Raw genomic sequence first — 20598 nt, forward strand, 5'->3', positions numbered from 1 at the left:
GGCGGCGCGAGGCGGGTCCCGGAGCGAGGCCGCCCGCGGAAGTGCCGGCGGCCATGGTGCGGCTGTACAACCTGCACCCGTTCGGGTCGCAGCGGGTGGTGCCCTGCGGGCAGGAGCCGGGGCGCTTCTGCTGCGGCCGCGATGTGCTGTTCGTGGCCAGCGCGGCGGGCAGCTGCAGGGTGGAGGCGTTCGCGGTGCGCGAGCAGGGCCGCTGCGAGCCGCTGGGCTCCTTCGCCACGCTGGGGCCCGTGCGGCGCATGGCGTACAGCCGGGCAGGTCGGTGCCGCCGGGACGGGCTCGTCTCGACCGCGTGGGGAGGCCCAAGGGCCCCGCCGGGCGGGCTGGGTGCGGAGCGGAGGCGCGGGGGCCCGCGGGCGGGCGGCGGGTTCGCCGCGGGAGCGGGGCCTGCGCGGGCCTGGCGGCGCCCTGCGCGCCGCTCCCCGGGGCGTCTGCCTGGAGCCGCTGGGCCGGGCCGGGCAGCGCGTCGCTTTCCCTGCCCCTTTCCTGCGCCGCGGTCGGGGTCCGGGTCCGGGCCCTGGGTTGCTGTTGCAGAGCAGGGCGCGGGCGGTCACTCCGGGCGCTCCCGCAGGTCTGCACGGGGTTGTGACTCTTCCTGATCTTTAGAGGAAAAACGGTTTCTGGTTAATGTAAATTCTGAGGGGGAACACCTTGTCAGCAATCAGAGCTCGCAAAGTGGATGCACTTGGGAGTTAGTCTGAAACCACATCTATAAGCCCTCTATAAGTCCTTTTTTTTTTAATGGTATGTTGAAGTATTTTTCACCCAGCAAAGAAACTTGTGCTTTGAATTTCATTAGGGAAAAATTGATCAAAACCTTTTTTGGAATTCCACATAGAAGTTGTGAATTTCTTATGTTTGTAATGGGCTGCAGCTGGTAAAGAGCTGAAAACTGGTGTCATCTGTTCTCACCGCTGCTTTCTTTTAAGGAGACTATCTGGTGACAATTGAAGAAAAAGGCAAAGCAAGTTTCCTAAGAGCGTACGTGAACTGGAGATGCATGTCTGGAGGGAGTTCCCGTGTCTGTGTTCGGATGGTTGGTCACAAGATGGAAGAGTCATACAGAGAAACCTTGAAAGAACAGATGTCCATTGTGGAAATGCCACTTTCGGATCCTCCGCTGTGCATTTCATGCTGCCCTGTAAGTGGAGATCTTCTTGTGGGCTGCAAAAATAAACTAGTCATGTTCTGTTTGAAGTACGTGGTCATAAACCAGAATTTGACTGTGTTAGACTTTGAACGCTCCTTGATTTTACACATCGGTAACCTGATTCCCGCCGAAGTCGCGTTTTGTGCCGGACGCGTAGCGATAACCACAGAGCTGGATGTTCTGATCCTGAAACTGGTGCAGCAGCACGCGGCCGGGACGGAGCGATGCGCACGAGAGGAGCCCCTGGGCGCAGGTACCTGCAGAATTTGGGGTTTTTTGTCTCTCCAAGAATTTAGTGGTTCCTGTTACTCTCAACGCAGGCTCAGATGAGATCATTGCCCTTCAGAAAATATTTCCAGATCATTGTAGGACTATTTAATACTCTAGTGCATGAAAAGCTGCACCACCTGCAGTTGGAGGTAACACTTAAACACGCCATCATTCTGCAGACATTTCAGGATAGCGCAGCCTCTACAGACACGGAATTAGGTCCATGTTTTGAGGTGCCACCACGGGCCAAATCAAAGCAGTAGTAGTTCTGTGTGTGGCGTTCAGAAAAATCACCCATCAGCGTCCGTGCCCAAATAACGGTGTCTGTTCGGAGGGACAGGTGGGAGGCCACATGAAGCAGCATCTCCTGAACCCTGAAATGGGCCATGCGTACTGGCTTGCACGTTAGGAATGCTCCTGTGGCCATGCATGTGCGCTTCTGTATCTGTTAGTAGGCTCAGAACCTTAAACGAAGGATTGTTCTCATCTTCTAGCGTCGCTGTTTTGAAACTCTCATGGTTTGAGGAAGCCAGTGCTAGCTAGGTACCTGTAATCGGAGTATCTAATTGTTATTGGGTCATATCATTTTCTTACTGCTAAATGGAATGGTTTGACCAAATAATAAAGCATTTTCATTGTCAAGGTGTGAGGGATGAAGGCCCTTCAGCACATGCTCTGCAGCTGGAATTAGACGAGTTCATCGTATGTCAGAAGCCGGTGGAGCTGCTTGGGGAAGAGAGCGCGCGATGCGAGATCCCCGTCACGCTGGAGTCCACCGAGTTACCCACCGAGCACACAAAGCGCTTCCACGTGCGCTATCTGCTTTTCAGGTATTGCAAATGTATTTTCCCGTTTATGGGTTAAGTTACTACAAGAAACCCAAATGAGCTGTGGCTCGCGTTTGTTGAAAGAGAAATCCTGGTATTTTGACTTCTGGGGTTTTTTAAAGGGTGGTGTTGTTTGTTTGCTTTCCTGCACTGAGGAAATAACGTGATACCAAAGAAAGCCCATTTTTAAAGAGAATATTTCAGCTGGACCTGCAGTGATGATCTAGTCCCTCCCTTTCTCCAGCCAGCAAAGGGCATTTACCAAGTTATCCTAAGCACTAAGAAACTATTCTGTTCGTTAGCGATCAAAGGCATTAAACTATGCAAAACTGAGGAAGAACTGATGTCACAGTCCAGCAGTGAACTCCAAAGCCAACAGGAAAGAGGGTGACACATAATGGGAAAGAAAAGTGGGATTGGAGATGGCACCGTGTTACATATAGCTCAGTTGAATAAAAAGAGAGGAAAAGAATAAGGTTAAATTGAGGTCCAGATCAGCTGCAGCGTGTCTTCCAGTGATCCTGAACTGTGACACGTCTTGCAGACCCGCGGAGGAAGAGGATCTTTGTGGCTGCAGGGCTCCGCGCTGACGGCGGTCGCTGAAACGTCGGCCGTCCTGTTGCAGGCGGCGCTGTTGACCTGTCCAGAGCGGCTCTGAGTAACTTCTCCATGAAGCGCCACGTTGCTGGTTTGTTGTTGTGTTGGTCTTTTCTTTAGATGTTTTACACCGGACCAGTCGCCTTTTGGGTTTTGTGAAGAGACAAAGCTGCACTCCCTTCAGCTGCTTCCTGTGTACCAGACAGGTATATGGATGCATTATGGCCTTACCACAGCGGGCCTGGGGAAGGAAGGAGCCGCTTCGCATGTTCTGTTTTGTGCACTGTTTCTGTATGATTTGTTTTGAAAGTGAGGTCTTGGTCCCTTTTCAATGATTTAAACTGAACTGCTATTAACAAAAAGGTCTTCAAGTTTTTCCAAGTTCTCCATAAACCTGGAACTAAAATATCAATTCATCACACCAAAAGGAAGACTAATTCAGCTTTTATGAGTTCTCTACTGATCACTTTTACATCATGAAACATTCACTCCTTACACTGTGTTAATAACATTATCCTCGGTGTTACAAGACACTAAGCTGCCCTTCATTGGTCAACAGTGGAAATCAGAGTAGTAAACCTTAATAGTCGTTAAGATACAGGTTACCTTTCTTCCAGGCTTTAATTAAAACTGCAAGGGGTGAGTGCAGACTTTAGGGCTTCACTAATACACACCAGCTCAGGCCCCAGCAGACCCAGAGAAGAATTTGATGCTGTACATGATCAGCCAGCTTTAACAGCTGCTTACCCAGGTTGGGGTTGTTGTCTGTCTGTCTAGCAAAGCCTCATTTAAGTTGGTGCTGACTCAAGACAACGAGCTGCTTGCCGTTGAACTCCAGCTACGATATGTTCTCTTGCAATTTACAGTCTTTGACAAGAGGGTCTGTAGCATCTGAGCACAGCAAGTGGCTTTATGAACAGATCCTGCCTTATAAGCCTCTTGCCCTTAATTGAGGAGCTGCACCTAGGTGCACAGCAGCTGCAGCTCTGGATGAGCGTTCACCCCGGGCACAAGCAGTTGTCTAAGATCAGGTGAAGATCCAGGGATGTTTAGTGGCGATGAACCTGCCAGGACTCTCAAGTGCTGCTGCACCTGTAGAATTTCTTCACTCGGTGTTATAGCCACGCTTTTGTTAAAGATGCCTCCAAGTGAGATGACATGACACGCACACTTTGGACCTGTACACTGATCTTCGTGGAGTTCTTTCTCTCTTCACTAGTTACTTACAAGACCCGTCTGCAACCTGGGCAGGTTTGATAGTATCTTTTAGGCATCAGGCTTGCAATGGAATGACCAGATTTTGGTTTAAGAGGTACATAAAATGCCTTTCTTATTGTTACACCTAGGAAGCTCTGGGACAGCCCAAGAGGAAACTGAGAACAAGAGAGAACTACTGAGTCTCTTCTGCTTTTTCTCTTTACCTCATGCTGGATATCTCTACTCTGTTGGGAAGTCAGTGGAGCTGATTTCTACTTACCAGTATTCAGAGAAGTCAGAGCAGGCGGTTCTGACTCCGCAGTTCCTGCACGTCATTACGCGGTAGGTTTCTGACGTTGCTGGTGGCGTTGCTGCGTTGCTGCTCTGCCCCCGCGCGTGCGGCGTGTCCCGGGCGGCTCGTGGGCTGCAGCGCGCTCTGTGCTCGCGCCTCGGAGCCCCGTGTGCGGGGGGCGCCTGACTCGCTGTGGTCCTGGCCGCTTGGGCTTTGTAAGTCTGCGGTTTTTCCCTTGCTCACTGCGTGTTGTTGTTTCCCTGTAGCGAGAGCCTGCAGTGTTTCACCGTGCGGTGCAGCGCAGCAGCAGCTCGTGATGAGGATCCGTATATTGATACGACCGTGAAGGTGCAGCTCTTGTTATCCCGCTAAGAGGAGGGGGCAGTAGGGCAGTAGTAGGGCACACACTTTCCTTGTGTTTACTTCTGAAATCCTGTTTGTTTCTATTGGGTGAACCAATAAAATAACATCCAAAATTAGTATTTTACTTCAGTCAGTGGCATATTGTATTTTAATGGTCTACAGATATCTCAATGAAACAATCTATTATTGTTCGAGATTCTAGACCATTAATAGCATGTTTTCAAAAACACCAAAATCTCTAAAATCACTTACATTCCAAACTAAATCCTGTGCTTCCCCGTATCCATCTGCATGGCGTGGTTGTCCCTCATTGCAGCTGATGATGTTTCTCTCACACGTGTCCTTGAAAAAAGAGTTTTTGTAAGAAAAGTCTGCTGCCGGATCCTGGGTGCATTCAGTGGCTTATGAGTGAAAATCTACTGAATTGTAAAGACTGGGATGTATGTTAACAAGAATACCTGCAAAGGTAGATAGAAGTGTATTTTAAGTTAGGGTTTAAGGATTTATTTTGAGCATAGAGACAGCAGACACAAAGAGGCCACAGGACAGTAGAAGCACGATCAGATTTTCAGGAGCCAAGCACGTGTTCCCCGCTCTCCACAGCGGTACCGAGACGACACGCGTGGCGCGCTCTGTCCCGTCCCGTCCCCTCCCCAGTGCCGCTTTCTGTGTCCTCCGGGGGTTTCCATCTTCTCTCACAGCTCAGGCACTCAGTTGGGAAAGCCAGTGCATGTTTTTAGTTGGCTCATTGATCAAAGATTAACTCCTTTTTCCGTATAAAGACTCAAAGCACATACTAACTGAAAGTACAAAGCAATCCCTTTCCTTTGCAGGCCTGTCCACCCGTCGCCCTGGATGTCTGCACGTTAAGAATGCAGCTTTTTATAGGACCAAGAGCTATCTGTCATTTCAAAAACCATATTATTCTCCTGACTAAAGCAGACACGGAAGACATTACCGAAAGAAGCAAGCCTGCCAGAAGGATGCTGTAAGGACCCGGCGGTGTTTCTAGCTCTTTTTCTACAGTGCTGACTTTGTTGGTGTTGGAGCAGAGAGGTTCCTCTGTGGAAGCGCTGCTGGGAAATAATCCCCTGCTCAGGGCATGAGAACAGACATCAACACCCGTCTTTTCAGTTCGGTATCAGGTGCCATAGAAGAAATGAGGGTAGGGTCACAAATGCTTGAAATCAACAAGTTACGCAAGATGGTAAAAAACTTAACTTTTACAAGTAACGAAGTAATGTTAAAATAACATTACCAATTAACGTTAACCTTAACATTTAAAATTACATTGTTATTTTAAAATAACATCACTAAGAATGTATCTGCTATTGAGAAGGAAAAACATTTATCTTGTAAAACAAAAATATGTAGGAGCACTGAAGCTACAGGCCAACAAAACGTGTTGTAGCACAGACAGAAAATCTCTTGCATTTGGCAAAGGGCTCTTAACAAGAAAAGTTACGAACATGCCGACAGAAATCCGCGGCGGGAGAAGGACCAGGCTGTGGCCCAAGATACTAACGTACCGTGGATGTAGCCAGAGGCATTTGTGAGAACTGCTATTCCAGTTCTTTTTCGAGGGCTTTTCATAAGACAGCTGTTCAGAAATCACATTTATTAAAGTCAGTTCATTAACACAAGTGAGACAGGTATAGTTGATTGAAGAGTTATTTGAACCAGTATTTTGTAAAGCTGGGAGCAGACGTTATTCGGGGGAAGGTGAAGATGAGCCCATCAAGGTAATCCAGAATACTGTGGGTTTCTGTGTATTAAGCGCAGCGTCTTTTGCAAATAGTTTTGTTTCAAAGACTATAGTTGGCATTTGAGGAAGATAAGCTTTTTGCCTTCTGTATAGAACGTAAGTTTAACAAATACGAGTCTACTTAACACCATCATTTCAAAATAGAGATGTAAATATCCCAGAACAGTTAAAACCAACCAGCTAACCAACCCCAGAACAAAAAGTGTGTGTGTTCCTGCAGCGTTTCAGCCCCAGGGCGTTACAGAGCCAGCCAGCGTGCTCCAGGTGAGTACAGGCAGTGGAACGCTGGGTTCTCAGCCGTGCTGGGCAGGCGCGTCCGCAGAGCCGCGGGGCAGCGAGTCCTGCGGAAAGCCAGCAGGCCTCTTCGCCAATCTGAATTACTTCTTGTAAGGATCTGGTACTACGTGGTGTTAAGCCCACGAGAAGATGTAGTTGATGGTTTTGGTGATGTTCCTGGTGTATGAACATGCCTGTTCCCATTTCGTTATTAGGCATTGTGACTTAAATTCACAACTCTCAAGCATTTATTAGACTGCAAACTTACCTACTTATGTGTGTAAATTATCAAGGGAGTGGGGTTCTTTGGCTGCATAGTGTTTATTTGGACACTGACAACTCAATTATTTTCCTTCTCTCTAGTTCCGGAAAGACCGACAGCATCAAATCCAGGACAAATTCTGAGTCGGAGCCCGGCTGGAATTTATATATTATAAACACTGTTTCAACCATTCAGCTTTACAGAGAAATGGTATTGCCCAACTCCTGCTTTGTTGTTTGGTGACTAAATAATCTCCAATGCATGTTGTTGCTGACTAGAATGTATTCTCAGGAATAGCCTGCAGTCCTGTCTCACATGGCTGCAGCCTTCACGAGAATTGTTCTGTCTGTTAATTTCTGCCAGCAGCCTGAGCGTACCCGGGTCTGTTCCAGGTAGAGTACAGCAGAACTTACGAGAACGTGGGAACGGAGAGCTGCGTGCACCTGCTGAGCGAGGCCCACCTGCTGGTGAGAGCAGCGCTCATGGGGCCCCGCTCCCTGCGGCCGGATCAGGAAGCAGAGCTCTTGGGAGCGTTCAGAGAAAGCTGTGCCTTCCTAGGAGACTGCTACAGCAGGTATGCTTTGGCCGTCATAGCGACAGAGCTGCCCTCTTGTTTACAGGAGTGGAACCTTAACAGGAAAAGCATCATTCTGTGCTGTTTTGCTTCAGTACTGCACATGTAGTATAAATCTTTATGTTCTATGAAAATCGTTTGGTCTAGTTCTTTCTTCAGTATCTGGTTGTCTTCGTACGTTACACTGAATATCCGCTGTGTATTTGCAGACACTGCTGTGTCTGCAGCTTCATTTGCTGGCCCATTCTGGTTCTTAGGAGCGGTGGTGCCAGACGCGCTGCCCGTGGCTGGTCTGGTCCTTTTCCTCCCTCCCTGTCTCAGGTTTGACACCAAGGATTACCACCTCGCCTTGCCGTACTACAGAATGTCGGGTTTGCCCGTGGCTGAAGTTCTAAAGAGAACAGTTTCAGAAGGTGATGAAACGCAGACATACGAGAGAGGATTTATGTTTTACTTAACTCACTCTCTTAATGAAGACTTAAATGAAGAATTAACCAAGGTAGAAACAAGTTCATATGTTTTGTTTTGTTCTTCCTAATATATTGACTTAGTTCTGATTTTAGTGTCTTGATTTTTAATTCTCTCTGAAAATGTTGAGCTGCTTATTTAGCTTTAGAGTTGTTATTTTTCACTTCTTTCCCCGCTTTTGTTGAGAAAATAGCAAGTAGCTGTGATGCTTTGGGCTGCTTTCAGACGACACACAGTGGGTTTGGCTACCACGACGCGTGTTGCTGATGATCTGGTTCCCACTTGCAGACCTTCCACTTTGGGGGACCTCTGCCTCCAATTTCTCTCATCTTCCTTTTCCGTATAAAACCAAACAGCTTACTGGAACACCGCCAAACTGTACAGTTCTTTGTGGCAGTGGATGTTCTCCTCGCGCCTCAGAATGTGTCACTGCCAGCCAGAGATCCTTTGCTTTTACCAGGCGGCAGGAACGAGACAGGAAAGGCGCTGTGCTTTGGTAGCTATGCTGCGCTTGTCTTTATTTTTAAAAAGGCAATACTTTCATATGCCATAGAAGACTGTAAATCTAGAAAGATCTAAACTGTCAAATTACTTTTATTTGAATAGGAATCAGCAAATAAAGTTCTCCAGATATTCTGTCTGGCTGACCCTGTGCAGCTGCCTCATATCCTCTGCAGCCCCTGCATGAGAAACGTGTGTCCTTCGGCAGCGGTGAAGTGTCTCCAGCAGGTAGAAAAGATGATGCCATCAGTGGTCCTGACACTCACTAAGGCTTCCATGGCTCTGAGAATGGGAGACCTGATGATGTATGAACACGAGATGGACTCCTATAAGGAGGTAAAGTCTGCTGAAAGCACGAGCTGCTCATGCTTTGCAAAGCCCAAGGCAGGACGTTTGGCTTGTAGTTGTATTTTACAGCAAAAGCAGCTTTCAGGGGCCCCTCTTCCTCCGGACACGTCCGGGCTCCACGTCCGCGGCACTGCGGTGGGGTGTCCTGGCACAGCGCGAGTCCTGGAGGCGTTGGTGCTGGTTAATTCAGTGCTGCTTGGGGCGTAACGGGCTGCGCAGCGCCAGCGCTCTTCAGCAGCACGGCAGGGCTGTATCGCAGCGTTTCACACTCCTCCGCCTGTAACCGACAGGCGATGCGCCCATGAAAACACCGTCTGTACGCAAACAGCCCTTATAAAATTGCTCTTGAAGCAGTGTCCATGGTGCGCACAAATTAAAGTTTCTGTACACAATTTCCCATCTTTCTTATGTGGAATCAAAGCACTTAACCCTTATTAAGGTCAGATCAGAACCTACTTCAGTGCTATCCAAGCAAAAATACACATTAATGGGGGAAAAAATGTTAGTGGAGCAGTCTCTGCTGTCAATGCACATGTGGTTTTAGACTGAGACCAGTCTGTAAATTACTTCTTGTTAAGGCTAATCAGGACTATTGAATATTCAAAGGTGACAGAGCTTGAAATACGGACTCTGAGAGTGAGATACTAGAGATCTAGAAACTTTTAATATAAACTTACAGCTGTTCCAAGTTAGATATCTTGCTTTGGTAGGTCCTGGAGAGCTTTCCAAGTGGGCGGTTACTGAACTGTGGGTGGGAGCAGCGCGGCGCTGCTGCAGCACTGGTGCTCAGCACCACCTGCTTTCTGGAGCACCGTCCAGTGAAATCGCCGTGTTGTGGGCACACGTGCACGTTCCAGTGCACGGATGTTATCTAGAGAAAAGGTGACTGGGGTTTGGTTGGTTCGTTTTAATCTGACATATTAAAAAAATGCTCCATTGCACCTCACCTTTAAAAAGCATTTTGTTGCAAAGCAGGAAAAATAACACTTGCAGAAAGATAAAGAAAGGAAACAGTCTGTATGCATAACGGGGTGAAATCTGAATTTTCCTCCTAAGTCTACCTTCTGTTTCCTGTGTAATTAATTTTACCTGCTTAGGCATCACTTCCCCTCTGTCTTTAAAGTGGAAATAGTATCTTGTCAGGTTTACCTTCAAAAGCACTTGGGTATCCAGAAACTACGTACTGTTGCACATCGTGCAGAACATTTTTATCATCGCTTCAGGGGTATTTTAAAAATAAAAATCATACTTTAACAAGGTAGTCTACTGCAACTGAGCAAAGTAGTCTTCTGAGATTCCAGCCAGTGTGTACTGAACGTCTTGGATTTCTTGGTGAAATCCGTCTGTGCACAGCAAGTCCTGGTTTCAGCAGCAGGTCAGTTTCAGGCAAATGGGCTGTTGCTCAGGAGCAGCAGTAATGCATTTCCTGCCGACTTCCCTTCATTTCCTGTCTGAAGTTCAGTGCGTCAGGAAGCAGTGACTTTGCCGATGGGGGTCTGTGCCTGACGCGTGTCTGTCTGCAGACAGCGCTGGCGTGCGGCTTCGCCGGGCAGCCGCGGCTGCTGCGGCAGCGCCGGGACGGCGCCGTGGTTCCCACCCAGCTGGCCGCTCACCTGAAGGAGACGCAGCCGGCGCTGCTGGTGGCGGCCGCGGTGGCGCTGCACGAGGACAGTAAGATGCACCTGGAAGAAGCGGATTCCTTTTTCAAGGTGGGCCTGCGATAAGTTTTTGCTTCTTTTCTCATGGCGGTGTTACGGGAAAGCAAAGCGGCCTCGGGTGCTCCTTCACTCACGTTTCAGCAGTTCTTCAGAAGGAGGGAGCTGAGGGTCGGGGTAGATGAATACAGAGCCAGAAACGGGAGCTTCTGGAAAGAAGTAATGGTCAAATCAAGTAAAAACAAAATCCTTTAAGTTCTGACCCTTTCATTTGAATGGCGCAGACCCCGATCTCAGAGATCTGGCGACGGCCTCCGAAGGCCGCTGAAGTTTAACTCCCGTCTCTTCTGAGTTCTGCTGCTAATAATGACCGAGGTGTGTGCTAACTCGCTGTCTCCTGACGCTGTGCTTTCAGAGGCTGTGCAGGGACAGCGAAAGCGCTGTTCCCCAGCTCCTGGTGGATTTCTGGGAAGCTCTTCTCGTGGTGTGCTCTCAGGAGGAAACACTTCAGCAGCTTTTATTGAGGGTTATTTCTCAGTACGTGTGGAGAATATCAAAGCGGCAGCTTCCTGAGACCAAGCCGCTGAAAACAACAGAGGATCTGGTAAGTAAGCCTCTCAGAGGAAGTTCTGTGACGGCGTTGTCCCTCCAAAATCCACCCAAATACTACCCTTAGCATTTTAATTCTGGACAGCTTCTCTCTTCGAAGAAGACAAAGGGAACAGGGCAGCGTGCAGGTACCGGCGCGTCGCTGGCTCTGGCACTGCTGCCTTTGGGACATCTGCAGATGTTCTTCCAACAGGAGCCTCGGCTCTGGACAGAAAAGGGGCTGAAATGAAACAATGGGAGTTTGTCAGGTAGAGCGGCTGCAGTTCTGCAGAGCTGACTAAATGAGAAAAATGCACAAACGCCTAGTTATAGAGGATTCTGGGTGGGAAATCTGAAATACAGAATTAAATAAGTGTTTCCAGTTTATTTGTTACCAGATTGTATGAATGAGAAGAGTAGCTGCTATCCTACATTATGCTTTTTGAGAGCAGTGTTCTATTGTGGTAGGTTTCACATGGAACTGTCACTAACAAAAACATTATTTTATTGCAACTTGATCCTTTCTGCTATAGATAAACTCCTGTAATCATTTTGGGTTGATTTTCCCGTGGGTAACTTGCATAATGTCAGCGGGATCTCCATCTGATAAAGACTGCCATGAGGATATCTCAAGACTACAGGTATGAAGCCCTTAACTCTTCCAGCCTAGGTCCATTCTGCAGATGTCCCTGTGTGGACGACCAGCTCCCCGGGGGCCTCCCTTCCTCCTTCCCCCACGTTATCCAAGTTGGAATGAGAGACCCACTGAAATGGTGGAAGAAAGAAAACACGGAAAAGATATGTTGATGACAATGATATTTACCTTTGCAGTCCAGTCTAAAACTGGCTTTCTTCAGAAAGAGGGAGCTGAGGGTCGGGATAGGTGACTAGAGACCCAGAAACGGGAGCTTCTGGAAAGAAATAATGGTTAAATGAAGCAAAAAAAAATCCTTTAAGTTCACATATTAAGTAACACATATTAAAGAAAATACTTCAAAGTTATTCTCATAAGAGCTTCTGTTCTGAGGTTATAGTTAGCAGTCTGGTGAAGTTTGTCTTAAAGCCAACCGATCCTTTTCCCGTCTCCAGTCCCTGCTGTGCGGCCCGTCGGTCGACGTCGCCGCGGTCCTGCCGGCGCTGGAGCCGCTGCCGGGCGGCGCGGGGCTGGCGGTCCGCGTGCTGAGCTGCAGCCGCCGGGGCCAGCGCGGGGCGGCCGTGGAGCAGCTGCTGCGGAGCTGCCCCCGCGCAGCCGCGCTCTACGTGCAGCACGAGCTCCGCGGCGACAGGCGGGTGAGCCACTCCTTCCGCGCTGTCACTCGCGCTGTTGTGCACAGGGATGGATTTAATAGCCCAGCTTTCGCACAGCGTAACATCGCTCACCTTGAACCTCCTGCTTGGCGTTCACAGTCTGTGTCTCGCTCTCTGCTAACTTCAATGGAATATTTTCTCCCGGGTTTCCTCTGTGGCTTCTTGTATTCATTCTAGTGAATTTAAAGCACAGTCTCTTCAGATGGCTGAGTACCCCAGAAAGAGGAGAGCAATATGTTTTTTCCCAATGTAAATGAAAAACTGCCTAGCTTATCTCTAATTAGTGTCCTGAATTATTTGACAGTGTTGTATCATGTTTAGTGACCAGCTAACTGATAGGGGAACATGGTCCTTCAACTAAAATCGCATTTAAATATGTTCTTCCTGCATTCTAGTGCCATCTTCTGACCTTGTAACATCACAGTGGTGCCGGTGCACTAACGGAAAGTTTACATTCTTTATGTCCCATTTTCCCCTTAAGCCTCTATACAGTTTTGATTTTGGAACTGGTTTTATTCCAGCGTTCCAGGAGCACAGGCCTTTACTTCCATTGCCCATCACAGCTGCTCTGCCAACTACACCCAGTTTCGCGGGCCAGAGCCAGCAGTGGTGATGGTGTACCAGACCTCTGTTCAAAACCAGATCTGTGCTTTTTATTCACATCTGAACACCGGTTCTTGATTGTTTCCCCTGTGGTTGTAGAGCTGAATGGGAGGTTGCAGTACTGAGTCTGAACACAGGTGGAAGAAAGTTTCCACGTTTAAAACAGAGGAAAGAAATGCCTTCCCCTCTCTCCGTCCTCGTGGACAGAATTGCTGTGCACAGAACAGTCCACCGCTCCAGCTGTCGGAAGCAGACAGGTCAGGTCAGGTCAGGTGTTGCTGTTCACCGGCACCGGGGCACTGTGTGGAGGTGTTCGAGTATCAAAAGATGGCACTGAAAACTGAAAATGCAACACGTGCAAAACCACTGCATTGCAAAGCATTATACATTGAGTTAATTGTAACCTACCTGTATTTGTACACACCTGAGCTTAGTTCAGTGTATTTTTAGCAGGTTTTTCATACTCTTAATTGCAGTCCTCATTAATTTATGCTTTTGCGGTGGGTTTTGTGGGTTAGACCGTGTGGTGGAACAAGCTGCTTCCTGAACTTTGCAAGAGAACCAGACTTGCTGGGAATGACTGCCCTGCTCTGATTTCATCACTGAAAGGTAAATCAGTTGATTGCAGCTCAACCCCAGAATCCTTTTGCATCACTGACATTCCGAATACTGCTCAGGCTGGGGAATACTGATGTGATAACCCTGGGGAAAAAAAAGGGGCATTTTTTGACGGCTAAAGATAATAGAGCTCAGCAGGGTTTTGATTCTGCAACGTGCAGTGTGTTGCCTCATATAAAACCCACGGGGTTCATTTTATATCTGAAAACAGTTAAACTGTGGGAATTGTATTGTTTCTATGTAGGTCAAGAATAGACACCGTTAAAAAACTTACTAAACAGAACTAGTAGGTAGTATGTTTTTGTTTCCCAGGCTAAGTGGCTCTAAGCAGTGACAGCTAACAGGCCACTCCTGGTGACCCCATGGGCGTCTAAGTGCGCACTGAGGACCAGGTCAGAGACCGAAAAAACACCACCTGCTACTACCAGAAGTAGAGAAACCAGCCCTGGTAGCTGATGTAGCCTTATTGTTACACATCTGTACGAAGTCAACAATATCGGGTATACTGCTGGTGTAATGCCTGAGGCAGAAAACGAGCATCACGGTGTTGATTTTGCAGCACAGGTTGCCATGTTCTATCATAAAGTTCTAGCTTCCAGTGCTAGTGGCTTTTCCTTTGGAGCACTGTTCTCACGCAGTAATTGTGCGGTAAGGACATATGTTAAACAGCTTGGCGTGAGACCTGCTTGCAGAACATCTCGTCTTGCAGCTATGGCTGAGTTAGGGCACTACTATACATTTCTAGGGCTTCCTTTGCATTTGGTACCAACCACATGACGCACTAGATCAGACTTGCATCAGCATTAGTGCATCATGTAGACCTGATGAGTCAAGATAGAGGTATGGTTTTAATCTAAGACATAATTTCAGTTTACTTCAGAGATTGGTGTGTCTCATGTTTCATTCCAGTTGCAATATTTATATAATTTGATGCCTTCAATTAGTAATTACATTGTTAATTGTTAATGTTTTTTACTTCCTTTGTTCTAAACACGATTTGCTCCCCTGCTCCGAGCAGAAACTCTGTCGGTTGTTGCGGTGGAACTGGAGCTCAGGGATTTCCTCAGTCTGCTGCCAGAGGACGGAACTGCGGCGTTCTTCCTGCCCCATCTCCTGCACTGCAGCCAGAAGCAGCCGCTGCCCCGCGGCAGCGAAGGGCGGCTGGGCTCGAACACCAGCAGCGTGCTGCAATAGAACAGTCAATGAAACGAGCAGTAGAACTGTGTAGAAGGTACCGCGGGACTGCCCTCGCATCTCACCTTATTTCTCAGTTGAAACCTTACGACAGCAGAGCGTCTGTTTTGAAGCCAATACTGTTACATGACAATGTCAGCAAACCAGCGTTGTGCCAGGTGGAGCTGAGGGCTGTTGGGCTGGTGAAAACAGCCCTTGGGCAGGACCATCTCACTGAGGGTGAACTTACAGACTGCACAACTGGAAATACAGTTCACTGAAAGTGAAGTCAGCCTTAATTCTGGGTTAGCTGGACCACGGACCCAGGGAGGAGTTTAAGCTCAGGCATGTGTCTGAGTACGAGTTACGTGCCTTACTCTTCTAACTGGAACTGGGCCCTATTTCATTTTGCAACACAGACATTCCCTTGAGTTCCAGCTGCCAAAACCAGCTGCTTTGTCATCTTAATTCCATACCCATGCAAGTGTTAGGCTGAAAATGTTTTCATTTAACAATTCACAAAGGCCATAAATCAAAGAGAAATGGAAGCGTTCCCAGGGGGAGCGAAGGACGCAGCTTGCGTGCCGCTCTCCGTTTCCTGTCCCCTCCCGTTGGGCTCGGCCGGCAGACGCGCGGTCGCGGTCCCGCTCGGTCAGACCCAGCTCCTGCAGGGCTCTTGCTGAGTGTCTCGGGTACTGTGCACGGACGTACTGACGTCTGTCCTTTGTTTCCTTCAGCTGGAGTTCAGTCCTAATAAACTCTCACAATATTTATGACCTTAGGGATGCAGTTCCGATTTTTTTTGAGAATCTACCACAAATTAAACAATGACTCCATGATCCCATAACCACTCAAAGGCCTAATTAGATGACACAGACAGTACCAAATCTAATTTCACTGAATCTGTCCTGTTACTTCAACCTCTAGAAGTGAGTCAGAAGAGATTATCTACATTACAAATGAAATATTTAAAAGAAAGGAAAAAGTAGTTTAACTTATTTATGCAGCATGCCTGCTATGGCCAAAATCAACTCTCTCATTCACTGGTAGGAATTACGCTGGTTTCAGTAGAAACTTTTGCCTTAAGAAAAGCAAAAGCAATTCAGGCTTGTTGCAGAGAAGCAACTTCCCTTGCTCCGGCAGCTGGAGACCCGAGTGTTTTGCGTTGCCCGTCTCGTGCATCATTTGACACGGGTCTAACATGGACCCGGGCTGGTGAAGCACAGCTGGCGGCAGAGCGATACGGCTCCTGCCGCGTATCGAGCACGTCAGTCACACTGATCCTGAGCCGCGGAGCTGGCCTCGGCGTGCACCGCGTAACTAACCGCACAACAGCTCCACTGCGGCTGTTTCAGAGTCACCGGAGCAAAGCTCTCGGTACAGCACGACCCAGACCCTGCCTTCGCCCTTTGATCTCCATCAGGCTCGTTCCAGCGCGGCCGTGTCTGTCTTGTAATTGTTTTCATACCAGAGAAACAAAAACCTCTTGTGCAGCCATGACCCCTCAGCCACTGCATCTTCCACATTTATTATCTTGAAAGATGCTACAGGGTAAAATTATTAAACAGAAATAATGGAACTGTTTTGTTAGCCGTTCAATTATATGACAGTATATGTATTGTAAGTGTGATTCTATGGATAAAGTGATAACCAAATTCCTATTTTCAAAGCAATAACTAATAAACTCTCCAATCTGACAGCACACACCTAAACAAATGTTGCTGTTACACAGGGTTATTTCCAAACTTGAAAAAAGAAACATAAACAAACAACAAACCCACAACCAACCAAAAAACAAAACCAACAAAAGACCCAGGAAAGCACGTTTCGTGTGGCTCTTCCGTGCCCCTCGGCAGTCAAACAACAGGCGTCAGGCATCACCCAGAATGTGTTTAGCTTGAAAGATACCATTTAGAGAAAAAGATACTTATAAGCTGTTCTGTCCATAACTGCCTTAGTCTATGGCCCTTTTCTTGCCACGGGCATCAAGTGAAATCTTCCAGAACACACGTGGAGATGAACTGTCCGGGAGATGGTGCTCCCGTGACCGCAGGCCGTGCCGGACCCCGCGCTAAGGCGTTCTCGTCACTCGGGTGTCGCTGCTGAACCCTCACACTTGAACCGGCTGGACAATCTTGGGAACAGAGACTGTTTGTCTGAAAGAGAGAAATCAGCTTTTGTTACACACGTTTCATCAAGGAACGGTCTAAACATATGGACAGAGTCCCAAATGAGAGCAACGGGTCCCAGCACCTTTCAGACATCGTGGGTTAGATTTAAAAACAGCTTTAAAATGCACTGAAGGGTACATCTTCATGAACTTTAGATGGCTGATTATGAAAAAGTCCAACATACTGCTTCTACCAGTTCAAGTCTGTTTCTGCATCTCTTTCTGTGTACTCTTATATCAACGTTTTTCTTAGCTGTGCAAGTCCGGTACAATGTATTCTGTAAGCCAGAATGGTTTATAAAACACAACTAGATTGCGTTTAACATTCCAGTCTGTGCTTTTAGTACAGATACACATGCACATTATATAGTTTATCTGCCTGTACATACACACATGTTGACATGTTCCTACTGTTCTGTTGGTTACCTATAATGTGTACCTATTATGCTCTGTCTTTTGAGTGCAGTAAAGTGTTGCTTGTAAAAACATTAACTTTGTAGAAACAAGAACTTTCAAAATCATTCAAGATTCATTTTTTTCCCAGGTTGATATTCTAAAGCAGAGTAATAGTGCCTGTAAAGCTAAAGCGTGTCCTTCAGAAAGAAAACATTTGTAATTTTTCAGTACTTTAACTCTTAGGGATGACTTCAGCTTTGTTTACCAGCTGTTCTTTGTTTTAAATGAAGATGAGAGCCTGACAGAACTGGCACGTCTTAGGTACAGAAATACCCTGTCTCACGAAGAATTATTTTTGAATAAAGATCTGTCATCTGAATTTCCCTGACGGGAAGCTGCAGCAGCAGCCCGTTAACACGCAGTGCTTGCGCTGCTCCTGCTCCCGCGCAGCGGCGCTGAGGCGGCCGCGATCTGCAGCGTCCCGGCCCCCAGACGCGGACAACGCGCCACGAAGCGCGGGCGGACGCCTGAACCGGTTCCGAGCACACGGCCCGTCCGCGAGCCCCGTTCTGCACCCCGGCCACGGCGCACACGGCCAGGACAGACGAGTCCTCCTACCTTCCCTCGGGAGCACCGTGTAGGTGGCCTCCATGCCGGCGTGGACGTGGTCGGTGACGTGGCAGTGCAGCAGCCACGTCCCAGGGTTCCGCGGGATCATTTCCACCGTTTGAAATGTCCCAGGGAAAAGATCAAAGACGTCTGCCCGGTACACCCCTGTTTGCTTCGGACAAAAACCACGGTTACACAGTGTGGCACTGCCAGGTGGCAGCAATTTCAGCTGCCTTTAGTGCATATTCCCACTAAACCTGTTAATCACAGCTGAGTGAAGTGACATTACCGTATGTCATTTCCACAGGACCCTCACTTTGTACATCACTTCGTGCTTAAAAGATTAATAAACTAGCAACTAGGTGGAAGTGAGGGAAAACCGCAGCGTTAGTCTTACCACAGCCATGGAAATCCACCGCTACTTTGTCAAAGCCACTTGCGAGCTGACCAGCAGACATTCTGTGTCTCTTGTGTGTTGATAAATACACGTTTGGGGCATAAAAACTTTACTGCCAAATTACAAGTCCTGCTTAATATTGTAACGTCTGACTTTTCACCAGGGATTACGGAACGTGGTATTTGATCCAGCTCTCATTCTGCACAGGCGAGGAAGGAGTGGAAAGCACCCGTTACCTTGTAGTCGAAGCTGTGGCCGTGGAAATGCGCTGTGTGAATGTCGATCTCGTTGCCCATGCCCATCAAATACCAGCTGACCCGATCTCCGACGTGCATAGTCAGCCCGCGGAGATTGCCGAACACCTTCCCGTTGATGGCTACAAAGGGGGAAACAGCAAGACGGATAAAACAAGGTTTTGCGTATTGTTGTTCTCTAAACTTGAATAGAATACAAGACTTAGAAGCCAGTGTGAGGCAAAAGTACCAGCTTTGAACGATATATAAAACCGCAACTATTGGCCAGCACATTGAGTCTGATTATATTCCATATGGAACCAGAAAGTCAGACTCGGTAACAGATCGGCTCTTTCCCGTCCCCGCGGCTGGGGCGGCTCTGGGGGTCTCGGCGCGGGGTGGCCTGGCCGGGCCCCGCTGCGGGAGGCCGCTCGCCGCTCCGGCTCGGCAACGCGGCTGCTGGCCGACGGCAAAGAGAAGTTTCAAATGTCGCCTTTATTCTTTCATCAAAATTTCAATGTGGGACCATTTTTAATAGTGGGGTTTGTTTGCTTCTTTTTGAGCCACTCAGTGGCACTAATGGTGTTTTCAAATAGTTTGAGTGAATGCTTTCAGGCCTCCTGCCCTGGAACTGGCAATTCAGAGGGGATGTGAAATTTCAATCTATATGCAGTACTTTCAAATACACCATTTACTAGAGTTTCCAGAGCTACAGTAACTAAATTGGGAAACATACCATGCATTTTATTACTTTCAAGGAATTCCTCATCCTCTTTGTCGACAAGGTGTGGGTTGGGAGAATAGGTTTTAATGTTTTCATCCAAGTACCATGACTCATTTTCATCAAAAACCATAAAAAGAAGAGCAAATTGAACTTTCTTTTTAGTCTGAAATGATGGCAAATAATGTCTGTGACAGACAACGAGAGTGCCTATTAATCCACTGTAAGTGTCCTGAAATTACAAATGAGAAATCAGATAATCACAAAGTGCGAGTAAGCAGAAGCACTTTCAGTTGCAGACACGAATCCTCTCCTATTTCAAGCTGTCAGTAGTTGGGAATACAAGTAGCCCATGTCAGACAAACAGGGTTATCTCTTCGCTGTTAGACGCTGCCCACGGATCCAGTTCAGTGGACCGTGAGGAGTAACAGCTTCTTTTTCATGTCTTGCTAGAAATAAACATTTGTTCCACTTTCATTTCTTCTTTAAGGTTTTTTTCCAAATTGTTTTTAGCTTTTAGGATTTGGAGCTTGGTTCATTTCAAAGGTACAGCAACGGGGTGATGGCCTGACAGAGAACGCAGAGAGTTCCCAACCCATCTCCCTTTGCTGTAAGCGCATCTGTTGAAGTCACGAACAAACGCTCGGGCTGCGATCGATAAGGTACCTTAACGATGTCCACCGTTGAATGGTACGCCCATGCGATACAAGGCGGGTCTCCTCTCTCAGAACTAGATCTCGCTGGGATTTTCCAGACATATGTTTTTGTTTCACCTGAATTAAATAAATATAAATGAATTTTAGAAGTTTTCTGTGTGCTGACCCATAAGACGTCCTCCTGAAACATGTTGTCTCCATTTACAGCTCATATTTGTCTTGAACTTCCTCTTCCCAATCACTGCCCTGGCTGGCTTACTGGTATTTCCCTCTGCACATCCCTGACTATTCTTGGCAATGCTTTTTGTGTGCGGCTGCGCTGTCCTGTTTACTGTACTTAATAAAAACCATTGTCTCTTTTTTAAAGAGCACAGCAGATCTTCCGAAATAACAGCATAAGCTGTGCAACCCTACGGAGCCAAATCTGTTTGTGTTCATGCCCGGGGCAGCCACGCTGTGTCAGAAACCCGAGCTATCGAGGGCTGGGGTACCAGCAAGAGTTAGCAGGGCTCCTTTAATTGTAGAAATATTCGTCATAACCAGCATCAAACATTTAAGAGCCT

At 47.6% G+C, this 20598-nt stretch overlaps 2 protein-coding genes across 3 annotated transcripts in view; one reads left to right on the plus strand and one right to left on the minus strand.

Moving 5' to 3' along the window:
- On the plus strand, positions 1 to 17515 carry HPS3 (HPS3 biogenesis of lysosomal organelles complex 2 subunit 1). Of its 2 annotated transcripts, none has more exons than XM_065073270.1 (17): positions 1 to 276; positions 948 to 1421; positions 2082 to 2268; positions 2983 to 3068; positions 4209 to 4401; positions 4618 to 4699; positions 5548 to 5702; positions 7119 to 7227; positions 7410 to 7591; positions 7913 to 8090; positions 8666 to 8896; positions 10366 to 10617; positions 10979 to 11167; positions 11685 to 11792; positions 12241 to 12441; positions 13581 to 13671; positions 14699 to 17515. In XM_065073270.1, the coding sequence occupies exons 1-17, from the start codon at positions 54 to 56 to the stop codon at positions 14872 to 14874; spliced, it is 3117 nt and encodes a 1038-aa protein (XP_064929342.1). In that variant the 5' UTR covers positions 1 to 53; the 3' UTR covers positions 14875 to 17515. The 2 variants fall into 2 exon arrangements, with proteins under 2 accessions (XP_064929342.1, XP_064929343.1); XM_065073271.1 differs by having other exon boundaries at positions 2 to 276; positions 10432 to 10617.
- Positions 16363 to 20598, minus strand: part of CP (ceruloplasmin) — a 17210-nt gene continuing 12974 nt past the window's right edge. The window contains exons 15-19 of the mRNA XM_013369752.3: positions 20046 to 20152; positions 19395 to 19611; positions 18662 to 18801; positions 18038 to 18200; positions 16363 to 17009 (exon numbers count right to left, since the gene is read on the minus strand). Of these exons, the coding sequence (XP_013225206.2) occupies positions 16939 to 17009; positions 18038 to 18200; positions 18662 to 18801; positions 19395 to 19611; positions 20046 to 20152 (698 nt within the window). The 3' untranslated portion in view covers positions 16363 to 16938. The remainder of the gene's footprint in view (positions 17010 to 18037; positions 18201 to 18661; positions 18802 to 19394; positions 19612 to 20045; positions 20153 to 20598) is intronic.

This window comes from Columba livia, chromosome 9 (genome assembly GCF_036013475.1).
Source record: "Columba livia isolate bColLiv1 breed racing homer chromosome 9, bColLiv1.pat.W.v2, whole genome shotgun sequence".
Taxonomy (NCBI): domain Eukaryota; kingdom Metazoa; phylum Chordata; class Aves; order Columbiformes; family Columbidae; genus Columba; species Columba livia.